Below are 24,856 nucleotides of genomic sequence, written 5' to 3'. Positions count from 1 at the left end.
TATTCAAGTTTTAGAACTTTTTTTAAATATTAATATTTATTTTTAATGGACAGGCATCCAATATGTGTTCAAATGTGTCAGTTTTGGTCAAAATTTACTTTTCTTAATAAAGTTTTATGTTTATATCAGAGTCCGTATAAATGTGTACGTTCATATACTCATATTATACGTGTGATTGTTACCAAGTATGTATCTCTGTGAGTATAATTACTGGACAGATATAAACCAACTTTTTACTTACCCCAAAATACAAAACCACAAAACTTTCAAATCCACAGTAAATTTATTTTCACAAAAGCACAAAGAATTTTTACACAAAACAAAATAAACGAAAATTTTCTACCAATTGCGAAAAAAACAAAACAAAGAAATATCTACACTTATTCAGCGTAAAAATTTCTTTGTTTGTTCTTTTAAACAGCGTTTACACTACAGCGTAGCTCGCCTCAAAGTAAAAAGAACAAACAAAGAAATAACTACACCCAGCGCTGTTCAGCGCAGATATTTCTTTGTGTATTTTTCAGTAACTAAACACAAAATAATAAAATAACCCGTGACCACATATTGTCCACAGCAAGCTGTATGCAGTCAATATAGTTTCCTAAATGCAGAAATTTGACAAGAAATAATCACTTTTGACGCTAATTATTGAAACATGACTTAAATACAATTCATACCTCATACTCTCGGTGTGTCTTCAGGTTACCCTTAATTAAAAATGATTCAATTCAATAAAATCGAACTTTCAACGTTTTTACGCAAAATTTAACCAGATTACTAAACAGCGCAAGCGACTCACAAATTTTATTTTTCGATGCTTCCTGCTAAATAATAATCGGAATTTTCGGAAAAAAGCAAAATCGGCAAAAATTCCAAAAATATAGGAATTCACCTCGAAAATTCTTGTCTTGCAAAAGATTGAGACTAACTTGAAATCTTCTGCTTTGGAAACTTGAAAATATATAGCTAACGCAAGATTAAACATATGTACATTGTTTGTTGATGGTCCAAGAAATACCTTTACATTCTTAATAGGTGGGTGGGGGTCTTTGTACAGCTTGGTAAAACTTTTGCAGATTCTGAAAATTGTAAAAATAAAATTAATAAAAAACAAACAAATTTTTAAACCTGGGGAAAAATTTGGTAAAATTATTCAAAACTTTTCTGAAGTCTGTAGATCTGCATATAAGTACCAGGACAGGGATTTGAACCTGGGATGTTGGGTGGGGACTTGTGTGTATCATAATATTCACCAAGTTAAACACGCTTATCCATACATACATACAGAAGGCTAAGCCTTACAAATTACTTAAGCTTTCAGGGCCAGAGAAATAAACAGGTGGATCTTTTTACAGTTAAGAACAGAAACGCATATTCATTACATTAATATTAGACCATAAAAGAAAGCAGGCAGTTTATGGCATTGACAATAAAGAGTTTAACAAAACGTTTCACCAAATAAATGGGATAATCATGGCTTATTCCTTTATAAATATATTCGAGCTGATAATCTCTGAAGTAATTATAATTTTTTTACATAAAACAGTTTTTGTTGAGATTGTTACATAAACTTAATATACCTGCTGGAATACCTGCATTAACAGAAGAATCCTTTATTTTCCGTCTCGTTTATTCAAAAAATTACCATCCAGCATTTTGCTTCGAGTGTATTTTTGCAGAAACGTTAAAAGTTAAAAAAAAACGAAAAAAAAGAATTTTAAAACCTTTTTCAGCAAACCAAAATGGGATTTTTTTGTAAATTGAATTGAAAAAAATAACCAGAAGCATAATTTAGAAAACTATGTGTATTTTTGATCTTTTTAACCAATTTCTTCTATTTTTTTCTTTTTTTACAACTTTTTCTATTTTTTCAACAAACCTCATATTTTTAAACTGATCCGTCACCTCCCACTTTTTCCTCTTCTTCATCCTCCACTCTCTCCTCCTCCTTTTTCCCTCTATTCTCTCCTATCCCTTCATCCCCTTTTTCTTCACCCACCGTCTCCATGGCAACATTTTCTTCCACTGTCGTTTCAACTAAAATATGATTTCTATGAATAATAGCCCCAAAAACATTAACATTAATAAAATAGAGGCACGTTACTGCGAAGTGGTGAATAAAATACCAAACGTAAATGCATTAAAACAAATGTAGATTATTTTATTGATGGAGCAGGGGGCCACGAACCAAGAAAGGTTGAGAAACATTAGTCTAACTATCGTTTACATTAATTGTTGTTTTGTCGTTAAACTAACCTTCCTCTTTTGGTTTCTCCTCTTTCTTTGTTTCTTTATTATCTTTCTCCTTCTCCTTGCTCCTGTCTGAAAAAGATAATCAGAAACTTTGGTTAGTCAAATTATGGTTTAATTAAATTAAAAGCATAATTAAACAGAAGGAAAAAATATAGATTTACAAACATAACAGTCCATGAATACACCACGATTGTCTTCATTTCAAATGTTTTAGTTTAAAAACTAAAATGATTTTAACTTCCAAAATAACTAAAGATGGTTTTAGTTTAAAACTGAACCGTTTAAAAACCAAGACAATCGTGTCAAATGTGTAAGCTGTTATGTTTGTGTTGAAACTGGTCACTATTTAGTCAAAACCACAATATTAATGTAGCTCACATACATAATGCTGTACCACATATATACACACAGCATACATGAACATAAGCTTTACTTTTGCAAACGGGTTCCAAGTTAGAAGCAACGATGGTAATGCTAAAACCTGATCAAGTTTGCATTTGATAAGTTTAACAAATAGAACACAACAGTTGATATTCGAACACCTTGTGCATGCAGAAGCAATTAAAGTCTTGCCCAAGGTCACGCGGCCTCGATAGTCGCAGCACCAAGCCTTGAACCACGACTCACCTTTACTTCTATCCTTCCTCTCCTTCTTATCACGGGAATCACTTCTTCGACTTCGTTTACGATCTTTGTCGCGACTACGAGATCTGTCCCTGGTTACATGGTATCTATGTTAATATGATATCTATGTTGGTTATCCTAGCAGGTGAGAACCAAATTTTTAACAATTTAGTGGCAACTATAATACAGTGCCCCCTCCAGCAACCCTCGGCACACATGGATTCCATTCTATTATGAGAAAAGTTCTACGACATTTAGGACAAGTTTACCCCAACACCCAGGGTGTTACAACCCATTAGTTACCACTGGGTTGGAGCAATGTCTGTTAAGTGTCTTGCCCTAAGTCACATACGCCTACCAGCATCAAGCATTGAACCTGGTATCCTTTAGTTATAATGCAAGCGTCTGACCGCTCAGCTATCGTGTCAGACCAACCACTGGGCCAGAATGCCGGGCTAGATACTTTGCAGTGCAAGAGAAACCATGATACAGATACATTACACCACCCTCATGATGCATCTATTCATATGAGTTTACATGATAATATTCATATGATCACCTTTTATGACGGTCTGAATCTCTCCTATCATCTCGTGATCTTCGTGAATCAGTCCTTTCCCGTGATCGACGTCTCCTGCTATCACGATCACGAGATGACTTCCGATCACGTGATCTTTTATCATCATCACGTGATCTGTATGAAGGCCTCCGATCACGATCACTGCATAAAACATAAGAATCATGTTTTAATAATTCTATCAGTTTTTTGCATAATGTATTATTTAGGTAAAGAGTTCTATTCTATATGAGTGTGTACTGAAATGTAGGTCAGAGCTGACCCATAACCCGAACACCCAGGATACTTTTATTTAAGTATGAATACACTTATTTATCCTCGCAACGACAGTCTTTATAACACAGGTGTTCTGTTTCATACACCTGGTGCCGAATTCACAATATTAATGTAGCTCACATACATAATGCTGTACCACACATATATACACACAGCATACATGAACATAAGCTTTACTTTTGCAAACGGGTTCCAAGTTAGAAGCAACGATGGTAATGCTAAAACCTGATCAAGTTTGCATTTGATAAGTTTAACAAATAGAACAGTTGTTATAACACGGGTGTGCTGTTTCATGCACCTTTATACAACCCATTAGTGACCACTGGGTTGGAGCAATTGCTGTTAAGTTTCTTGCCCAAGAACCCATACACCCACAATGGTAGCAGCGACGAGCCTTGAACACATTACCCCCTGTGCTGGAGGAAAGTGTGCTACCCGCAATTTAGACGTGCCCCCCTGGATTTTGACAACTCCACAAATCTAATTTTTCATATTCATGATACAACTTACCGTGATGTTCGTGATGATCTATCACGATGATCACGTGATCCCCTCTCACGTGATCTTCTTTCACGAGATCTTCTATCTTTACGATCACGTGAAGATGAACGTTTCCCATTTCGTGAATCTCTGATTCAAAACAATGTTAATTTTTCGTTTTATTAATTCTACTCGTTTAGTTTATAACTTGCAAAAAATAATACTTTTTAGTTAGATTTTTTTAATTTATAACATCTAGATTTTTGCTCTTTTAGATTGTTTTTCAAATTTGTCTATTTTCCATAAATGTTAATTGAAATAGTGTACAAACTAAGTTAAAATATAGAAAACTTGACAATGATAATTTAAAACAAAAAACCAAGAACGACTAATTACATTTTTCTTTCAGGAACATTCTGGAAACTTGCTTTGGATAATTTATCCTGGAAAATAAAACGAGCGATAACTATTAAACAAGTAAATGAAACAACCTAATGTTGCATAAGTTATAAGTGGTCTAATTGTTATGTTGTTGTTACCAGAATACCGGGCATTATATGATATATATATATATTTATATAAAAGTAAATATACCTTCTGGTTAATAACATGAACCCTAGTAACGTCTCCCTACAGGTGAAATATTGGTATAACAAGTTTTTTTACAAGGAATTACTTAGTCTATTATTAATTAATTTGTTAATTAAGTGTTTTCTTACATAACGAACTGTTTTACATTTCAGACCAAACAGCAAGAATAAGTATGGACACATCTTAAACAGCTTTGATCTTTATGTGCAAGTCACCAATAATTGGTTGTCTAATTAAACATTATGTCTTTAGCACTTTTTACATTCATATAAATATTCAACCAATCTCGACCAACAACAACATTTATAACGACAACAACTGTAACAACAACCCACCTTAAGCTCAGCTATCGTAGCTTTAATCTTAGCGTATCCCATGTGCTGTTTCCCCATCAAATGATCATCCACTCTGGTTTGTGCGTCGCCCACGATAAGGAAAGCCCCGCAAACCTCGCAAACTTCCATTTGTTTTTCTTGGACGGCAAAAGTGTCCATTATCTGCAGCGGGGTGTAATGATGCCATATTATTAATGATGTCATAATGATGATGTCATAATAATTCTGTCATATTGGTGACATCATACAACTTTATTCTATATGGGTGAGGTTCTGGGATGAGACCGACATGGGACCTTGGATTTATATTAAATGACCCCAACACCTAGGGTGCTACAACCCATTAGTGACCAATGAGTTGGAGCAATGTCTGTTAAGTGTCTTGCCCAAGGTACAACCCCTTAACATAAGATACCACCCAACCCACCCCTCCACGTTGGTTCTGTAATGTCTCCCTTTCCTCTTTAAGTTGATCGCACAACTTCATCAACGACTGTGCTTGCTCCACCTCTCCCTCTCCTCCCAACTTCTCGATGTTCTCCAACATCCCCGTGATCCGCTCGTTTAACACAGAGATCTTCTCGTCGTTCTCGGCTCCACTAGAGGGCCCTTGTTGGGCCTGGTAAGGAAAAACAAAAAAATAAAAATAAAAAACAGAAACAGCACAAATCATAAATATGTCCATTCCCTAGCCTAATCCATATAATATACATTCCATGATACATTATTAAAGCAATCAAAGATTTGCGAATCTATATTTAAAAAGAAATCAATCAAATAAAACAAAAGTTTTTTTACTTTTTGATTCTTTTCCTCGGATAGTTGTAAACGTTGGTGATTCCTTCGAATCCTACGTTCCACATCTTGCCAACATTGCTGGAGGAATCGAAGAAATTCTTCCTCGTACCCACATTTTAAATATCGGGGGCTTGTTTGGTACGCCTGGGGTGAGGTGGGGGTTTATATATGTTGCATTATAGGATATTTTGGTAAAGAATTGGTTGAACAACTTTTCACAGGTGTTTATATAAATTCAGTTGTGTTTGGTTGACACTCATTCTTGATAATTATAATGGGAAACGGGGCTGTGCTTATTTATATTATGTTTGTGTAATTGATGGTGTAGTGGCTTTCTGATTTGGTACAGATATTGGTATTGTTTCGTTGATGCTTTATTCTTTATGACAGGTGGCTTTACAAGTAGTTAATAAAATGTTTGTGGTGTTTGTATTCTTTAATTTGCTACAAACAACTGTGAAATTTTGTTTTGAGTTGTTGTATAGTTTTGAAGCTAAAAAATTCCGTAAAATTAATTTCAAAATAAATAAAACCGGCAAGATGGTTTATTGCCAAACAACACTTATCATAAAACACGGTAGGCCAACTAAATTGTCACACAAACTATTGGTAAATTGAGCCCATTATTCAATAAACAAACACCTCCCTTCCTGTGCTTCTATTGTTAGATAATGCCCACTATGACATCATACACTTACTTGTCTTGTCTTTTCGTCATGAACTTTATTACACGTACCAAGATCCGACCTGGTGTTGGTGAATAATTCGGCCGGGCAGAAACCACACAGAAAGTGTTTGCAAATCTATGAAGATTACAAATTATAAATAAAAAATTATGAATAAATAGCAAAAAGCAATACTATGTGGATACAATATGCGCATTATAAATTAAACTGTCTTAATTTTTGTTATCAGAAAAAACACCTTTAATATAACATGTGAACTTTATTTTAATACTTGAAACAAAACCTAATGGAGACTTGTCAAACGACAGACAATGCGCTCAAAAACAATGTTTTTTACCAACGGTGCCAAAAGTCAGTCTCACAATAAAGTTTATTAAGTTTATTTCAAAATTGTATCTACCATTTTGCAAGACTTTTATAAAAACTGCGAAATAAAGTAACAGAACATATTTATATCCGTTTTAGCAACATCACCTCTTCGTCACTGAAATGTATCTCACTGGTTTTATCATCCGGTGCGGCGTTTCTGTTCTTCCCCATCAATTCATCCAACATCGCTGATAACGCCGTCATCTTGTTTTCACAATGGTTCAAACAACATCAATACCTTATATTTTACCAACTGTTTGGTTCTCAGTTGAAACTGCAATTTGCAAAATGTTAAAACTTGTCAATTTCCGAAAGGTTTAAAGAAATTATTGGTTTACAAACATGATCAATTTGGCCTGGTATAAAAATGTTAAAACTCAAGTATGTAACACACGTTACTGTTGCAGAAACATGATCATATTAAGGTAACCGTCAACCTCTGACCTGCATGTCAAGGCCCATGGCATGCCACGCTATAATACCCCTATACAATAATGCATAATGAATTGTTTTTACAAATTGAAAACTTTTTGGAAAAACAACCAAAAGGTTTCTTCATAAAATAGGCAGCAGTTTAAAATTAATGAAAGAAATGTTGGAAACGAAAAACATGTTTTTGTTTAAACTAAGATGTCAGCATGATATTTGGCAGTGTTTTGACAGAATATAAAAATCAGAAAACATGAGTACACCATAAAGTGGGCAATTTCAGCCTTGAAAATTAAACAACATATATTGGGGATAATAATATGTTGTGCAAACTTATGTTTGCAATGAAGTGGAAAAATCACTATATGTTTGCGGTAATCCTTTAGCTGGTGGCCACCTGAAATTTTGGTTTCAAAATGTTCTATAGCCCTCACTGATACCTGCTGTCTAATTTTTTTTTGAAAAAACTTGGGCGTTCGTGTCGAAAATTAACTTTGAAAGTGCGCGAAATCGTGCTGCGTCACCGTATTTTCCACATCAGCCGTTATGAATTAAACCAAGGTTGGATTATTACGTCAAAGAATGCGTATTGTTACGTTTGATTCCTACGTTAAAACAGTGGGGAAAAACAAGGCTATACCGTCTTATAACGTATGTAATATACCACTATTGTGACGTAACAGACCGCGATTGTGACGTAATAAATCGTTGACCTTACGCAAATCAGACGAATTACGGTGACACAGCATGTTTTTGCGCATTTTTAAAGTTAATTATCGACACGAACGCCCGACTTTTTTGAAAAAAAAATTAGACAGCAGGTATCAGTGAGGGCTATAGAACATTTTGAAACCAAAATTTCAGGTGGCCACCAGCTAAAGGATTACCTATGTTTGCAATGAAGTGGAAAAATCAAAATGGGTTCGGAATTTTAATTTTAATCGTTCAACTTCTATTGATATGCATGGCATTCGAATGTAATAACGGTGTAAGACACAAAAACCGCACTTTTAGTTCAATTTCATGAAAATACACCAAACCAAAAATTCACACAATGTTTAATACGGTGGCGGCAATTTATTTATATCTTTCACGCAATCCTTGAAAGTTTCTTCATAACTATCTTTCTTCTTTATCAAAATACAGCACGTCGGTCGCTTTGATCCGCTTGCCGCCCCGAGGTTTTGTTTAGCGGGGACGTAACAATAAGGAACGTTCGCGTCTTCACAAACAACGGGCAAATGACACATTACTTCGATTGGTTGGGCGTCTCCAGCAAAAACCACGAACCCAGTTTCGCCTTTTTTCAGGAATTTCTGAACTTCTTTGACCCCCCTTCGTATATTTTTCTCCTTGGACGCTTTTTTAATGCATTTGTAAATTCGTTTCGTTAATTTTTTCGAAGCCAACGGTTTCGCAATCGGATTCAAGAATTTTAAAAGCTCGTCGTAAGTTTTTTCTGTCCCGTCGTTCACAGATTCGTCAACAATTGACGTTTCAGCTTTTACTTTCCCCATTTTCCTTAAAAACTGTTTTAATTTATCACAAACTTTGCAGCAAACTGGAAAAACTAAAAACCACGTTCCAAGTTTTCTTCCAAAAGCACGACTATAACGGATACGATGTAGTTACCACTCCCCACTTTTGGTGTAAAATACACACAACAGTGCGCTCGCATATCTTACGATATATACTTTCAAATTTTTTTTACAAAAAGCAGGAATATTCTACAAAAATAAAGTTTATTTCATTTTACATTATTTAAAAACGACCCAATGCGAATGACTGAAAGCTATAAAAAAGTAAAATTTAAAAACTGTAGTGACTAAAAAACGAAGTTTCGAAGAGAAAAATGAAACTACATAAATATGGGCTATAATGATACGAGATCATAAATTACTTTTCAACCCTAAAATAAACCAGCAGAAATGATATTTAAACGCTCTAATGATGTTGCTACATGGCACCAAAAAATTAGAAATTTCAAACATAACTTCAAACATTAGCGAACTCTGCAATCAGAGCTGGGTCAATACAGCTATGTTCGATCGGAACATCGATGTCGTATTCCTTGAAGTTGGATCGATGTCGTGAAGATTTTCTCGCTCGTTGCGGAATCGGGAGTTCCGAGTGGTGAGCGGGGAGAGGTTCAGTGAAGAAGTAAGGGTGAAGGAGGGCGTGCGTGGCGGCGATCCTCTGTGGGGAGGGTGGGTGTGGATATGTTTATTAGTTTGTGACATAATGTCTGGTGCGTATGCTATATTGTATGACAGGCATAGGGCTGGACATTACAAACTTTAAAACAATTTTTTTATGTAAGCGTATATTGCTGCGATAGTGTAACTTAAATGTCCTCATATGTTGGTGCAACCATGATTTATTCTGTTTTAAGCACCCGTACCCCTCGTAGGTAACTTTGTGGCCAACTGTGTGTGCTGATATCTTTCAGTTATAAAGCTAGTGACCCAAAACAACTTTTGTTTCTATTAGAACTTAATTAAAATAAATGTTTTTTTTGTCCGCTAGGTGTAGCGACCACATTTCCAACTAAATGTAACTACGTTTTTAACTGCGTGTTTTAACAACTGTTGTTTTGTCGCTATATTCTGAATTTTCATTTAAAATATTTCTAAGTCTTCGCTACCGTAACCGAAGAGGCAAATAAAAGTTAATATTATTTTTATAGCCATGGCACAGGGCATAAAGATTTATCAAACCATAAAAACTAAAACAAATAACTGACTTGATTCGAAGGGTAAACGAGAAACTTCTTCAAAAGATCGAGAGCATCCTCTGAAGCGTCAGGAACGATCTCCTCCAGTGGGATAGGAGGGTTCTCGGGGAATGTGATCTTGTTATAGTCAGGTAGAATGGACATGCCCGGCCATATCGTTTCATTGGGGGTGCCAAGAACGCGTAGAACACAACATAATTGTTCGATGTCGTTCTCACCCTGGGTAAAAAAGTTCCTTATATGTTGTGTCTTCAAATACGAAGATTGCGAAGATCCAATTAGGTAAAACATTGAAGAGAAGGGAATTAGCAGAAAAACGACAGTCATTAATACACGCTTTGGGCAAAAACTACTACATGAAAAGTGTCAAACCATAATCCAAGCACCCATGTATTCAAACACAACATACCGGGAACAAAGGTGAGTTATTGAGCATCTCACCAAAGATGCATCCCACTGCCCATAAGTCGACCCCCTCGTCGTATCTTCGTGCACCGTATAATAACTCAGGTGATCTGTACCATCTGTATGTAAAGGGGGTAACTAGCTGTGTGTGGATTTGAACCCAGAATTCCTTATTCTCCAACCCTGGGCTAGATTTGAACCAAGGAACCCTGGTTCTCCAACCCTGGCCTGAATTCGAACCCAGGATCCCTGGTTCTCCAACCCTGGTCTGGATTCGTACCCAAAATCCCTGGTTCTACAACCCTGGCCTGGATTCGAACCCAGGATCCCTGGTTCTCCAACCCTGGCCTGAATTCGAACCCAGGATCCCTGGTTCTCCAACCCTGGCCTGGATTCGAACCCAGGATCCCTGGTTCTCCAACCCTGGCCTGGATTCGAACCCAGGATCCTTGGTTCTCCAACCCTGGCCTGGATTCGAACCCAGGATCTCTGGTTTTCCAACCCTGGCCTAGATTCCAACTCAGGATCCCTGGTTCTCCAACCCTGGCCTAGATTTAAACCCAGGATCCCTGGTTCTCCAACCCTGGCCTAAATTAAACCCAGGATTTCTGGTTCTCCAACCCTGGCCTGGATTCGAACCCAGGATCCTTGGTTTTCCAACCCTGGCCTAGATTCCAACTCAGGATCCCTGGTTCTCCAACCCTGGCCTAGATTTAAACCCAGGATCCCTGGTTCTCCAACCCTGGCCTAAATTAAACCCAGGATTTCTGGTTCTCCAACCCTGGCCTAGATTTAAACCCAGGATCCCTGGTTCTCCAACCCTGGCCTAAATTAAACCCAGGATTTCTGGTTCTCCAACCCTGGCCTAGATTTAAACCCAGGATCCCTGGTTCTCCAACCCTGGCCTAAATTAAACCCAGGATCCCTGGTTCTCCAACCCTGGCCTAGATTTAAACCCAGGATCCCTGGTTCTCCAACCCTGGCCTAAATTAAACCCAGGATTTCTGGTTCTCCAACCCTGGCCTGGATTTGAACCCAGCATACTCAACACCCACCTTGTAGCAACTTGATGACTGTACAATCTTTCTGCATCATTATCGAACACCCGAGCAAGCCCAAAGTCGGCGATCTTTAGATGTCCTGTTGAACTTATCAATAAGTTGGCCGGCTTTAAATCCTGTAAATAACAATGTTGGCAACAAAACAATAACCTGATTGAACTATCTTTTTACAGGTGGTTTTATAAGTTAAGTTGTATTTAACCAATACTGTCTAAACTTTAATTAAACATAGTTGTTAAAAACACGTTATGGGTAACCACTTTAGGAAAATAATAATATAAATACAAAACCCAAATATACAATACAATAAAAAATAAAGTTTTAGATTAAAAAATTAATAATGACCGACATTTTAACCGGTACTTAAACACAATCCAATGAAACAAATCTAACTTTGATTGTAATGTTTACTGATTAATGCAATGCACTAAATCTCAGGGTTGGTCTGTTTGACCCCAATATATATTCAGTATTTTTGGAACATAATTTAACAAGACAAGACATTTTAAATAAAAAATACCTGATTCATATACACAAGTGATACAAGTACAACTTACACGATGCATTATATTATTCTGATGACAGAACGCGACCCCTTTCAACAGCATCATCATATAACTCTTGATCTGACTCTCCGTTAACGAACGCTCAGAATTCCTTATGACCTCACTGAGGTCGGACAACATGTATTCGAATACAAGGACGAACCCGGTGCCGTGGGGAAACACGTCGTGTAATTTAACCACCTGTGAGGATAAGACAAAATTATATCAGTTTTATACACATGTAAATGTTTAGAAATAATCTTTATAAAAGCAAGGAAATTAGCGGCAACACAGCAGATGTTATGTCATGCTATGGACCAAGATATTCCCCTTTTAGGAATGAGACAAGTTGCATATGTTTAGTTTTGTTTATATGGTGTTGGAAAGTTTCAGGTAGAACAAAGCACAACAACAATGTTTATCTTATTAAATACATGACATTGTGGCGGCCCGCCACGTGTGTGTGCGTCAAGGCGTACACTAGTGCCTTTTTCTCACATTTATCTTCCGTATAAATACCGCGTCTCATGTTCATTCGCCCTCTTAGTTTACCGCTCGCAATACAACATACTGCAACCGCTACAACATATTATAAATAATAATAAATGGGATGATAAACAGTTAGGAATAAATGAATGTAAACATTTTTATTCTGAATGACAGGCGAAATTTTAAGCCAGACTTAGCATCGAATAAATTAAGTTGTATTTGACCGACACTTCAGTATTTTAGACAATCGCTTATACAAAAGGATGGCAATTGGCAAATAAAAAGCATGAAAAACCAAACAAGCCCCCCCCCCTTACATTCTGAGCGTCCTCACTATCTCCTCCAATCTCCTGCAAGGCTTTGATCTCTCTCAGTGCTTGGTTGGGAATCCCATCCTCTATCTTACGGAGAGGAACTTTCTTCAAAGCTACTACTTCACCTCGCTGCGGGTCGAAATATAAGGGTTATGTATAGGAATGAATGTAACTTATTTATCCTTGGGTGGCGGGGCAACATAGTCGTTATAACACGGGTGTTCTGTTTCATACACCTCGTGCCCGCTTACAGGTTACCACGTATGTAACTTTGTGGGTGATTGTTTTAATGTATGGCTGATAATTTGAACAACCCATTAGTGACCACTGGGTTGGAGCAATTGCAGCCAAATGTTATCCCAAAGAAACGTAAGCCCACAATGGTAGCAGCGTCAAAGTATATAAGCCAGTACTTTTTAGTTACAGGCAAGCACTCCAACCATTCTACCACATAGTGGGATTTGAACCCAGGACCCTTAGGCCCCAATCACAATACAACCAAACAACAATTTACCTCAATATGCTTTGCCTTGAAGACAATCCCATGTGCACCCTCCCCAATACGACCTAATATATGGTATTGTTCCATCACACTTATATATTACATCACAATGCCACCTATGAAGTGCAAAGTTAAAACCCAAAACCAGCATGAATTAAAATAAATAATATAAAAATATAACTTATTGCAACAAAAGTGAAATTACACAAATGCACAAAAACAAGCGGTTTCATATTCACTATTCAGTTTCAATACAACCATAACAACCGATATATAACATGGCACAATTGCCTTCATTTTAAAATTTGGTGAAAACAAAAACCATCTTGGATGGTAAAGGTTAAATAGATTTTAGATTTTAAGCGAAAATATATAAAATGAAGACAAATGTATCATGTATTATATATGGGCTGTTTATGTTTGTATTGAAAAGGTATAAAAAAAATCACATGATTTTTGACACCTAAAGTTGATAGTGGACAAATTAGTATATTATCGGTTCAGGATCTTTATAACATATATATTATTTTAATGTAATGTTCGTATTGTAAATCAATGATTTGGCATCTATAGGTGGTATGTAATTGTTGGCACCAGTATTTCACATCCATAATATGAATCAACTCGTTGATCTCCCTTCCACACCAAACAACATATGGAACATCTCCTTGCAATCGTGCTCGCTCAAATAATCAAAGAACTTCCCAAGATCCATGTGATAGTTCCGCCCTGCGTTCTGATGCGCGTCAAAATTAATTTCGTTCAACCGACTTTTAAACTTCCTTAACCCCATAATTTCATCCTCCGTTGGGTTATTTAAAGTCACGGTCTCTTTATGAGCGATGTTAATCCGCTTCCAGTTTAAATTGCGCAATCTTCTCCAGTATTCTTCACATTGTTTATCCTCTCCCTCAGCGCACACCACACCAGGTTTCCCCGGCATGCTGAACCCGGTGAGCTGTAGCTCCTTCCCCCACTCCAATATATCTCTTCTCTTATTCTTATTATAAATATGATGACTGTAAATCCATAACCTCGTGAAAATGAAAACTTCTTCTTTTTCAGCCACTACAGCGACATCTTTCTCTTCAGAAACTTGAAAATAACCTTTAACATTTTCTCCAACCCAGTCGAAAACTTGGTACAAACAAGTTTCACCTTGGATTAATTCCTTCGTAAATTTCTGCAAGTCATCATTTAATTCCCGCTGATTCTGCCTAGTCATGCTGTCACACCTTACAGAAATTTCCGGCAGTTTTGAACCTGGGTATTCCCCTGGTACGAGACAATCAACATAAACAAAACATTTCGGGTTGTCAATTTTCAAATTTAACCGCAATGGTAAACTTTTTCCAGGTGGAGGACTTTTTCCTCCAGACTCAATGTATTCCTTCATCATTGAGAAAATAAGATAATCCTGGATGACAATTTCATCTTCATTTGGGAAAATACTTTGCAGCACATCGAGCTCACTTAATTGAGATTCTATATTTTCAAAAGTCCCAGACATTTCTAAAAAATAAAAAAAAATCGAAAGCATGATAAGAATTAAGCAACTGACAAAATTTACTAACCAAATTCTCTGCGCTACAATGGCCTTGTGGTCTACCCATGGCCTTGTTTGTTTTAGAGGCCGATTGCTGCAAAGTGTGGAATGAAATAACAAACATAAATCATGTTAAAATAAATTTAGGTTATTTTATTGATGTAGTAGGGGACCATGGGTGTTGAGTGTCTCTGAAAGTCGCCTTAAACCATGAAAGGTTGAGAAACAGAAGTCTTTAACTTAATTGACTCTTGCTACTGAGAATATTGCCAATAGAAAATTTTAACAAGGTTTTTAAATGCTTGAAACGAATGAATCAAGCATGTTTACTGCATCCTCCTAAAGACTCCCTCCTTTTTGAAGGAACAGTTTTATGTTCCGTGTTCGATTTCCTTTTATTTCTGTGGTGCGGAAACGTGGGCATCATATCCGGGCCACAGGGGTGGGGGTTCTCCTTAAAATATGACATTTCTATGCAATCTTGCGCCGAAATACGCTTGGAAGGATTATACAACAACATGAGGTTCAAAAGTCGCAGCCCAGCCTCAGAAACCCATGGAAAACGATGTTTCAAGTTATTATACGGCTGTTTTTTCAAGTAAATTGTCTTAATGGCAGGTAGCTCTGAAAATCCTGGCCATATTTCTTCACTCGGTGAACCAAGCATCTGTATCAAGAGCTCAATCATTTCGATTTCAGATTTCCCAGGAAATATTGGTTTGTGCGCCAACAGTTCTGCTAATATACATCCTGCAGCCCAGGTGTCGATAGATTTTGTATATTTTGTCGCACCAAATAATAGCTCAGGCGCTCTGTACCATAAAGTCACAACTCTGGGTGTCATACTTGTCTGTGGAATTGAATATAACCTTGCTAAACCAAAATCAGCGATTTTTAAAACACCCCCATCTGTCATTAAAAGATTTGACACTTTAAGATCTCTATGTATAATGAAACTTTCGTGCAGAAACGCAAGCCCACGCAATAGTTGTAACGTAATGCATTTAACTTGCGCCTCGGAAAACGGCGTTGTCATATTATCCAATAAATTTGCAAGGTCCTGTTCGCAATATTCCATGACAAGAAATATGCTGTCCAGCCTTTGCCCGACGACCACTTCTTTAAGTTCGACAATATTTTTATGCTTAAGGTTCAAAAGCAAAGTTATCTCACGTATGCTGCTGATCGAAATTCCCTCTTTTTCGTTTTCGGTTCGTACTTTTTTCAAAGCCACAATTTCTTTAGATACTTTATCCCGGGCCCGGTACACGATACCGTATGTTCCCTCCCCGATCCTGTTTAGTTTTTCGAATGTTGTAACATCCCGGCATTCACCGTATCTGTCTTTTTCGGGAATTTTCGTCTTTTTTCTAGTAAATAATTCAACAATTTCGTTATCTTCCATTTTTGGTGGAAAACTTACCTAAAAACACTTTACAAATATACTAGACAACACTGAAATGTCTTAATACATATAAAATACTTTAATTTATATTAACGAGAGCGTATTCTGATAGCACGGCAGCAAGATATGCATTTTAAATCCTGCAGCACCTTACGCTACGACGGCATGCAGCAACTGATCTTAAAACGAGAGAGTCGCAAAAAAAGCAATTGTAAAATATTTTAAGAAAAAATGCAATTGTGAGAATTGAAAAAAAGTTCAAAGACGAGAGAGCACAGCTTTAATAAAAGGCCACGAGATTACAATTTCTATAAGAAGGATATAAATAACATTGTCATTTCGTTTCTCACGAAAAGATCCAAATTGTTCCCTGAATACCGTTTGATTAGCAGTGCAAGGCATTCGAATTATTGAACAAATATATTATATATACACCCAACAGCAGGCTAAAGGCTGTTTTGTGCGTAAAATCTGTCTAAAACGTATGATGTCTCCTCTGTTTCATAAGTCGATACCCCTAACGTTACGTCTGTAGCAGAATAACCCACATTTAATCCTGCTTTCTGCATGTCTTATCGACGTTAAGCCATACGGTATATTATTTCTAAGTTTCCATGACTCTAGTTTAATCCATAGACATAATATAAACATTACATTTGACATCCGAGGGATATTTAATGACAGTTAGATTTTATCTCCGTCACGAACATGTTTGCCACATACACTTTTCTTCATTTTAAAAACCGTTTTTTTAATGAAAAAAACTGCTAAGCAAAACAAGTATGTAAAATTTTAAATCAATAGACAGATTTCAGGTTTCTGAAGTCAATTTTACTAAGGTAAGCAAAACAAAGTAACTGTTTGATGAAAAGCACTGACAAGTACCCAACAATAAATTAGTTCAATATTGGTACATTTTGGGTTATTTTAAAACACTTAGAACTCTGTGTGAAGCAAACTATGATGTGGGCAATATGCACAAGTTAGGCTATGGCCATAATGTTGGCACATTATAATTATAAAACCAACATTCATAAGCAAAGGCCACTTATTCAAAAAACTCCAAGTCCAAATGATTGATATTTTGAAATGATTCAAATTGATGCAACACAGGCCACATAACGTCTGTATTGAAACCTCAAATTAAATGATGAACTTTTTGTGAAATATTTCAGGTTTTCTGCGCAAGTTCTTCCGGCGTAGTATCCATCTTTGCATCATCCATGTCAACATCCAGTGATCGCTTGTCCTCCTCTTCCTCTTCTGTTTGTAAGAAGATGTTTGGTTTATTTATTTATCTATTTATTTCTTTTATTCTATATAAGTGCGTTCCTACTATTAATTAATCATACAAGTGGTGAAGAATTGATTGGATAATTTATCTCCTTGTCCAACAGTAAGGCATGCCATGGGACCTGGGGTTTAGACAGCGAGGGCAATTGCCGACAAGTGTCTTGACCAAAGACACATACGCCCACAATGGTGGCAACATCAGGCTTCAAACCATGTACCCTCCACTTAAAAGGCAAGCAGTCATACCAATGCACCATAGTGTCATTATACATACCATGCCCCTACCACTTACCATTGAGCATTATCTGTAGATGGTTAATGGAAGTAAGCAACGCATGAAACTGTTTCTTCCTTAAGTCCAATTTCTCCACAAGCCTTAGTTCGTTGGCTTCCAGTTCTTTCAAGTCACATTTTAACTCAGAGATTTGTCTGTGATGCCATAGGTGATTGTTGTAACATAGTTTACACAATTATGCAACAACTTGTTGTGGGTTGTATTAACCAAATATATATTTTACAAAACAAAATAAATCCTAAAATGTACATTCAGGAACATTTTAACTAAATGATGTGTTGTTAATCCATGGTAAAGATAAAGATTACAAACAACTGCGAGGCCACGGACCAATATCACGTCACAGACCAAAGCCAGGTTGCAAACAGAAGGCCACACACTGATACCCCATAGCAGGGTAAAAGGTTTATAACATAGTTTACACCAAGTTCCAACAGCTTGTTGTGTGTTGTAATGACCAAATGTATATTTCACAAAACAAAATAAAAAATCGGAATAAATCTCAAAATGTTAAAAATAAATGCCAGGCCACAGACAGAAGCCAGTCGACACACTTATAGCAAGCCACTATCTGCTAGTTACCAATACCAACCCCTGCCCTATTATAATAAGTTAATTACATTACACCAACACCCGGACTTACCCCTCAGTTTGCTGCCTATCCGGATGTTGCAACACCACACCAGCAAGCGCGTCGTATTCTTTTCGATTCTTTCGAATTAGACGAGCTTCAGCAAGTTCGGTTTTACATTTTTCAATTTCTTTTTTGGCCAGAGAAACATTTGCATCAATTTCTTCCTATATATAAGCCACAAACATTATGTGTATGAATATAATATTAAACATATGCATCAATGTATAAGGTATTATTCTGCTGCCCTTGCTAACATGCATAGTTTGATATCTAAATTAACTCCTCTAATGCAGGTACTGTAAAAAATAAAGCAATGCTGATTTTTAACATGAAATATGGTGTATATTAAGATGGGGATGTGCCAATGTGATGTCTAGAGTGATTAGTAATGGACCAACCCTGGTATCTAATAAATTAGCCCAAATATATTGGTGTGTTGTACTTAGAATTCCAGGCATATTGTAACCAGAACATTGAGATAAAGTTGTATTTATAGATAAATATTCCACAAACCTGTAGTTGTTTATATTTCTCCATCTGTTTCATATTCATTTCATAAACAAAGGATGACTTGGCTACAGCGAATTCACCAACAGCAAGAAACGACAGCATTCGTTGGTGTGTTGATCTGTAGGGTTTATATTGTATGTTAAATTAGAACTGTTTAAAATAGAACAGAGAGGGCACAATAGAATGCCCATTTTGTAAAAAATAAGGCATTAAATAAAATGAACCATGCTCATTGCATCATATATCTGGTTTTTCGCTTGTACGTGAAGAAATGTTCCAAAATAGACTACCCCTCTTTATAAATTCCAAACATGGGCGCATACACACCTCATGCTAACTGCCACACCAAACAAAATACCCACATATCAGGATCAGGTGAGTTACACCACTTAATAAATAGCTTCATGAGCGCGTTCAACCTCCGTTCATCGCCTCCACCGTCGCCGTCGATCAACAACCGTTTGCGTATCACGTCATCTGGGGGGTTACAAACGTAAGACTTATTTATCTCTTATAATACAGTAACGAAGGTCGTTTTTAAAAACAACAGTCAACATAATATGCTTTAAATATGAATATACGATTAAACGAATGTTGTTTAGTGTTTACAATGTAAAAAAACTTTACATTTTGGGTTAAATGGGAACTATAATATATAACTTTATTCATCATTGGGTTAAATGGGAACTATAATATATAACTTTATTTACTTTTTGAAACTGATTAATTAGAACAACGAACAGAAGGGAATTAGCAAAACGATTTGCACATATACGTAACTACCATATATAAATAAGTCACAGATACGTAAATATATAACGTTATAATTGCAGTAAAATTTGTACATCTTTTAATGCATTTTAACGGCGTTAAACTTTATATTTATGACTTACCGTCACTCGCCATGTTAAGTTAAAGCTTCACACAGTTTAAATATCCAATCTCCAACCAAACTGTGCCTGTTATTAATTATGTTGTAGTAAATAAACATAAGCTACAACACAACTGTAGTGAAGTAAACAAAACTCGCGCCCGTAACCCCAGTGCTTTCGCCAAAGAATATTTTCGTCCCCAAACTAGTTCCGCAAACGGAATGTGTGGTAGTGACGATTTGTAAAAAATTTCAGCATTGTTGTAGTGAATAAAAAATGCAACTCTGATGATATTTTTAATATTCTAAATTGTGTAACATTTCAAAACAGGACAACTTAGCTTTAATAGATGGGCACGTATTATATGTAGTGTAACAAACTTGTCACAATCAGAGCTTTTATTATGGCGGTATTCTAGGCAGCGGTTTACAACGGACCGCTCGCTAGCGTGTCCAAAATATAATGACCGAGAAAACTAAGGTTATTCAGATTCCAGACTATATAGAACCCGGATGTCCGCTAGATGCAACTCAAACCGCACACAGACACAACAAAGAATACCTTACAACAACGAATATACGTTACAACAACGAATACGTTACACTACAAGAAATACGTTACACTACCCCCCTCCCTCAAAAAATGTTTTTCCGACCTCGGAAAGTAGATAAAAATAAGAAAACAGGAGCATACATAAAAAAAAACAAAAAAAAAAACACACGGGCATGGTACAGCATACACAATTAAGAGAAAAGTATGACGACATTCAGCCGACCACATAGTCGTCGAGGCGTACTGGAGGTCGCCGAATCCGCCTAAATCGAGACAAGTTTGGTTGTGTCGCGTTTGCGACAATGGACGGCGTTTGTGCTGGCGCTTCGTTCATCGCGTCATGTAACTGTCCAAATTGCGATCCACGTGTCCAATCTGCCGGCATATACTCCGCTTCGTATGGTCGGAGATGATCAACATGTACCACACGCGAGGGGTGATCGGCCGATTTCTGTACCCGGTAAAGATTGTCTGACATTTTTTGGATCACCAGGAACGGTCCAACCCAGCCTTTTCCTAATTTCTTTTTTCCGTAGGGTGGATAGTAATACCATACCCAGGACCCGGACATAAACGATAGCGGTGCAGCGCTGCGGTCATAATTTCGCTTTTGTCGAACGGCAGCCTGGCGTAAACTCATACGAACTCGTGTGTACCCCTCTTGGAACCGTTGTCGCAGGCGTTCAACGTATTCTATCGGGCAGGTAGGTCTTCTTGCCATTGTTGGTAGCCCATATGCTACATCGATGGGAACAGCAATCTCTCGCCCAAACATCAGGTAGTTAGGAGTAAAACCTGTGGACTCATTCTTGGAAGCGCGGTAAGCCATCATGATATATGGCAGATGATCGTCCCAATCATTGTGGTGTTCATTGACAAACATCGATAACATCTGGAGCAATGTACGATTAAATCGCTCTACTAATCCCGAAGACTGCGGGTGGTAAGGAGAATTCCGCGTCTTTTGTACTTCCAGCATGGCGCACATTTCCTGAAAAAGATGCGATTCGAAATCCCGGCCTTGGTCTGAGTGTATGAAGCGTGGGAGTCCGAACCTGGTAAAAACATTAAAAACAAGGGTCTCTGCTGTCGTATAGGCTTTTTGATCAGGCAGGGCAAAACTTTCGGTCCATTTAGTGAAGTAGTCACTTACTACCAGTACATAACGATTTCCATTTTTAGTCACAGGTAAAGGGCCTAAAAAATCGATACCTATCCGTTCCATAGGAGCATTCGTCGTGGACTGTTGCAATTTACTGCGGTGTCTTCCGTGGTGAGGTTTCCGTTTCGCACACGCCGTACACCAGCGACACCAGTTCCGAACGTCGATCCGCAATCCCGGCCAATAAAATCGACGAGTAATCTGAGCAGTTGTTCGTACGATCCCCAAGTGCCCGGCGGTTCTCAAAACATGGAGATGGTGGAATATCTTTCGACGCATCACTGTCGGTACAACAAGCAAGTGTGAATCTGGTTGGCCTTCCTCGTCTGCGTGCCACACTCGGAAAAGCAACCCATTCATGACGGCCAGTTGATCCCAGCATCTGAAAAAATGATCACTTCCTGTAAGGCGCATGAATTCTTCTCTGGAGGGGGGGTATTGACTTTGCGACTTTAATTGTAATATTGGCCCCAAAACGTTGTCTTCATTTTGCCATTTACGGATATCTGCGGTCGTCCAACTCTCCCACCAGGAAACAGGTTGTGTTTGCCGCCCCCTAATGACAGAAACTGGAATAGGTGAAGTCGATACTTCCAGACGCTGACAATCATGGCATTCAGCGCGCCGGCAACGTTGACGAGACAGTCCATCAGCGTTCCGATGTTTCACTCCGGGCCGGTGTACCACCTCGTAGTTGTAAGTTCCCAACACAGACAACCAACGCGCGAGCATTCCTTCCGGTTCCTTAAAGTTGATGAGCCACTGAAGAGAAGAGTGGTCAGTACGCAATATAAAAGAGGCACCCCATAGGTAATGTCTAAAATGATGAAAAAAATGAACCACTGCAAGTAATTCCCGATAAGTGGCACAGTAGTTGCGCTCACTATTACTTAACGCTCTACTAGCGTATGCCACGACCAACTCACGACCGGCACTGTCTTTTTGGGAGAGGACCGCACCAATACCTGTGGCACTGGCGTCGGTATCCAGTATAAACTGTTTTAAATGCATCGGGTAAGTCAACACGGGGGTATCGCACAACATAGACCGAAGCTGCTCAAACGCATTAGTACACTCATTATTCCACACAAACTTGCGGTTTTTCCTGGTTAGCGATGTCAGAGGATCAGCGACACCAGCGAAGTTCGGGATGAAACGACGGTAGTACGATGCGAACCCAAGAAATTCTCGTACTTCTCTGACGGTGGTGGGAGTCGACCACTCCCTTACAGCTTCCACCTTGCTCGGATCACAGCGCACTCCATCGGATGAAACCATATGTCCCAGAAACTTGGCGTTGGTCGCAAACAGTTGGCATTTTCTCGGCTTCAATTTCAGACCGGCGACGCGGAGTCGCTCGAACACAATCCTTAATCTTTGTAATCCTGTTCGAAAATCATTAGAAAAGGATACTACATCATCAATATAGACTAGACAGGTATTCCACAATATACCATGAAGGACACGCTCCATCAAACGTTCGAACGTGGATGGAGCATTCGTTAGACCAAAAGGCATAACTTTAAACTGAAACAAACCCTTACCCGGAATGGCGAAACCCGTTTTTGCTTTGTCGGCATCGTTCATTTCGACTTGCCAATAGCCACTGGCCAAGTCTAACGTACTAAAATATTTAGCTCCGCCGAGAGTGTCCAGGATGTCGTCGATTCGGGGTAAGGGATAAGCGTCCTTGCGTGTCACTGCGTTGAGTTTTCGGTAGTCCACACAGAATCGAGGAGTTCCATCTTTTTTTCTTACCAATACAATCGGGGACGACCACGGACCAACGCACGGTTCAATAATTCCCAAGGCCAACATCCTTCGCAGCTCGGCATCCACTATTTGTTTCTTGGCCCAAGATAATCGACGGGGGGGTTGTCTTATCGGTGGTGAGGTTCCGGTATCAATGTTATGTTTTATTAACTGCGTGCGACCCAACTCGCCATTCGGTTTCGCGAACACGTCTTCGTACTGCGCAAGGAGGTCCCGCACAGCTCCTCGTTCTGCAACGTCTAAGTGGCGCAAGGGTTCGAGCAAACATTTTAGATGTTCTGGAAAGTGATCGCGAAGAGTTAATGCCGATTTGGTAGTGCTACGAGACGGATTGTTTTGATGTGTCGTCGAACACGATTCCATATTTATTGTTTGCCCGTTAATCAACAACGATCGTGTTTTAAAATTTATCAGGCAACCTTCGCTTATGAGTATGTCAGAACCCAATATACCTCGAGGAGTGCCAATGTCAGCTACCAGGACAACTACATTTGTCTGCACCTTTCCAAAGTTAAGACAGACTCGAACACTACCATAGCACTTTATATTTCCTTTATTAGCGGCCGTAAGAATTACACCACACGGAGTTAACTGCCCAATAGCACCACACAACAACAATTGTTCATAAACCGAACGGTCCAAAATAGTAGCACTTGACCCACTGTCAACCAAAAACTTAATAGGGTTAGACAAACCTTGCAGCATGCAGAGAACATAAAAAACATGTGTCCACCTGGCCTCGTCTTCCACAACTGGTGAATCGGCCTTTTCACCAGTTATCGCCCGTTTAAAGAAGTTTGATTTGACGTTCTCATTCCATGACGCGACGCATTAAAGTGTCGACAATCTCTTTTCCAGTGGCCTGTTTCGCCACAAAATGCACAGACTTGTACTGGACGACGTGCTTCCCTGGTACCGCTCGAATCCCGGCATTCATGAAGCGGTGTCTGCTGAATCGCGTGGAAGTCAAAAGCTTGCAATCGGTCAGCCATATCTACCGCTTCTGACAGTGTATCTGGTAGTCTTTGCGCTAGATTTCGTCTTATTGACATATCGTCCAAGCCCGAAATGAATTGCTCGACCAAATACCGTTGCACACAATCCACTGGCAAGGCAGGATGCGCATCTCTAATTATGCGCCGAAGGCGGTTCCCGAATCGCAAATAGGTTTCCTCGGGCATCTTAGCCGCGGCGTGAAAGAGTGCGCGCGCTCTGGTTGAGTTTGTGTTTCCATAGTGCCTGTCGAGCTCCTTTGTTAGACAGTCGTAGTTCCACTTATCCTCACCGGTTAAGTTACGCTGCACTTCCAGAGTTTCATGGCTTAACGCCGCGGCGAGATGACGACC

At 38.4% G+C, this 24,856-nt stretch overlaps 6 protein-coding genes across 10 annotated transcripts; all 6 read right to left on the bottom strand.

The window, feature by feature from the left end:
• Positions 1-264: 264 nt before the first annotated feature.
• LOC149736169 (luc7-like protein 3) lies at positions 265-7,235 on the bottom strand. 5 transcript variants are annotated; one of them, XR_016385065.1, is made up of 13 exons: positions 7,095-7,235; positions 6,633-6,737; positions 5,935-6,078; positions 5,564-5,755; positions 5,137-5,298; positions 4,607-4,653; positions 4,241-4,360; positions 3,437-3,598; positions 2,881-2,984; positions 2,257-2,322; positions 1,880-2,037; positions 893-1,079; positions 265-707 (listed from the first exon to the last, which is right to left on the bottom strand). XR_016385065.1 is itself a non-coding variant. In XM_089878461.1 (12 exons), the coding sequence occupies exons 1-11, from the start codon at positions 7,191-7,193 to the stop codon at positions 1,889-1,891; spliced, it is 1,350 nt and encodes a 449-aa protein (XP_089734587.1). In that variant the 5' UTR covers positions 7,194-7,235; the 3' UTR covers positions 265-1,079; positions 1,880-1,888. The 5 variants fall into 5 exon arrangements, 3 of the variants coding, with proteins under 3 accessions (XP_089734587.1, XP_089734589.1, XP_089734590.1); XR_016385066.1 differs by lacking the exon at positions 1,880-2,037; XM_089878461.1 differs by having other exon boundaries at positions 265-1,079.
• A 28-nt stretch (positions 7,236-7,263) lies between these two features.
• On the bottom strand, positions 7,264-9,057 carry LOC149736168 (H/ACA ribonucleoprotein complex subunit 2-like protein). Its single transcript, XM_089878475.1, has one exon. It carries the CDS (start codon positions 8,933-8,935, stop codon positions 8,477-8,479), a length of 459 nt encoding a protein of 152 aa, XP_089734601.1. The 5' UTR covers positions 8,936-9,057; the 3' UTR covers positions 7,264-8,476.
• An 84-nt stretch (positions 9,058-9,141) lies between these two features.
• Positions 9,142-13,622, bottom strand: LOC149736167 (cyclin-dependent kinase 20-like). The gene is made up of 7 exons (XM_089878467.1): positions 13,481-13,622; positions 12,970-13,095; positions 12,176-12,364; positions 11,613-11,734; positions 10,562-10,676; positions 10,162-10,371; positions 9,142-9,614 (listed from the first exon to the last, which is right to left on the bottom strand). Exons 1-7 carry the CDS (start codon positions 13,553-13,555, stop codon positions 9,414-9,416), a joined length of 1,038 nt encoding a protein of 345 aa, XP_089734593.1. The 5' UTR covers positions 13,556-13,622; the 3' UTR covers positions 9,142-9,413.
• Positions 13,585-14,978, bottom strand: LOC149736166 (RWD domain-containing protein 2B-like). The gene has a single exon (XM_089878468.1). The coding sequence runs from the start codon at positions 14,976-14,978 to the stop codon at positions 14,088-14,090; it is 891 nt and encodes a 296-aa protein (XP_089734594.1). The 3' UTR covers positions 13,585-14,087.
• On the bottom strand, positions 14,978-17,081 carry LOC149736165 (cyclin-dependent kinase 10-like). Its single transcript, XM_089878466.1, has one exon. The coding sequence runs from the start codon at positions 16,417-16,419 to the stop codon at positions 15,331-15,333; it is 1,089 nt and encodes a 362-aa protein (XP_089734592.1). The 5' UTR covers positions 16,420-17,081; the 3' UTR covers positions 14,978-15,330.
• A 147-nt stretch (positions 17,082-17,228) lies between these two features.
• On the bottom strand, positions 17,229-20,224 carry LOC149736164 (THO complex subunit 7 homolog). The gene is made up of 6 exons (XM_089878471.1): positions 20,045-20,224; positions 19,514-19,628; positions 19,155-19,269; positions 18,651-18,805; positions 18,005-18,141; positions 17,229-17,682 (listed from the first exon to the last, which is right to left on the bottom strand). The coding sequence occupies exons 1-6, from the start codon at positions 20,055-20,057 to the stop codon at positions 17,591-17,593; spliced, it is 627 nt and encodes a 208-aa protein (XP_089734597.1). The 5' UTR covers positions 20,058-20,224; the 3' UTR covers positions 17,229-17,590.
• Between the last annotated feature and the right edge of the window lie 4,632 nt (positions 20,225-24,856).

The sequence above is a fragment of the Ciona robusta genome, chromosome 5 (genome assembly GCF_009617815.1).
Source record: "Ciona robusta chromosome 5, ASM961781v2".
Lineage (NCBI taxonomy): Eukaryota > Metazoa > Chordata > Ascidiacea > Phlebobranchia > Cionidae > Ciona > Ciona robusta.
The sequence above is the reverse complement of the archived record's forward strand: the minus strand, read 5'-3'. Positions and strand labels throughout refer to the sequence as shown.

What these genes read in the sequence shown, in the direction of transcription:
- LOC149736169 (XM_089878461.1), bottom strand. Translation starts at nt 7,193, where the DNA reads ATGACGGCGTTATCAGCGATGTTGGATGAATTGATGGGGAAGAACAGA. An exon ending in TACATTTCAGTGACGAAGAG is followed by an intron (nt 6,738 to 7,094) that starts GTGATGTTGCTA and finishes TAATCTTCATAG; the next exon opens with ATTTGCAAACACTTTCTGTG. An exon ending in TACAGAACCAACGTGGAGGG is followed by an intron (nt 5,299 to 5,563) that starts GTGGGTTGGGTG and finishes ACCCCGCTGCAG; the next exon opens with ATAATGGACACTTTTGCCGT.
- LOC149736168 (XM_089878475.1), bottom strand. Translation starts at nt 8,935, where the DNA reads ATGGGGAAAGTAAAAGCTGAAACGTCAATTGTTGACGAATCTGTGAAC.
- LOC149736167 (XM_089878467.1), bottom strand. Translation starts at nt 13,555, where the DNA reads ATGGAACAATACCATATATTAGGTCGTATTGGGGAGGGTGCACATGGG. An exon ending in ATAGTGAGGACGCTCAGAAT is followed by an intron (nt 12,365 to 12,969) that starts GTAAGGGGGGGG and finishes TTATCCTCACAG; the next exon opens with GTGGTTAAATTACACGACGT. An exon ending in AGAATAATATAATGCATCGT is followed by an intron (nt 11,735 to 12,175) that starts GTAAGTTGTACT and finishes TGTTATTTACAG; the next exon opens with GATTTAAAGCCGGCCAACTT.
- LOC149736166 (XM_089878468.1), bottom strand. Translation starts at nt 14,978, where the DNA reads ATGTCTGGGACTTTTGAAAATATAGAATCTCAATTAAGTGAGCTCGAT.
- LOC149736165 (XM_089878466.1), bottom strand. Translation starts at nt 16,419, where the DNA reads ATGGAAGATAACGAAATTGTTGAATTATTTACTAGAAAAAAGACGAAA.
- LOC149736164 (XM_089878471.1), bottom strand. An exon ending in AACTCACCTGATCCTGATAT is followed by an intron (nt 19,270 to 19,513) that starts GTGGGTATTTTG and finishes TAAACCCTACAG; the next exon opens with ATCAACACACCAACGAATGC. An exon ending in GATAGGCAGCAAACTGAGGG is followed by an intron (nt 18,142 to 18,650) that starts GTAAGTCCGGGT and finishes ATGGCATCACAG; the next exon opens with ACAAATCTCTGAGTTAAAAT.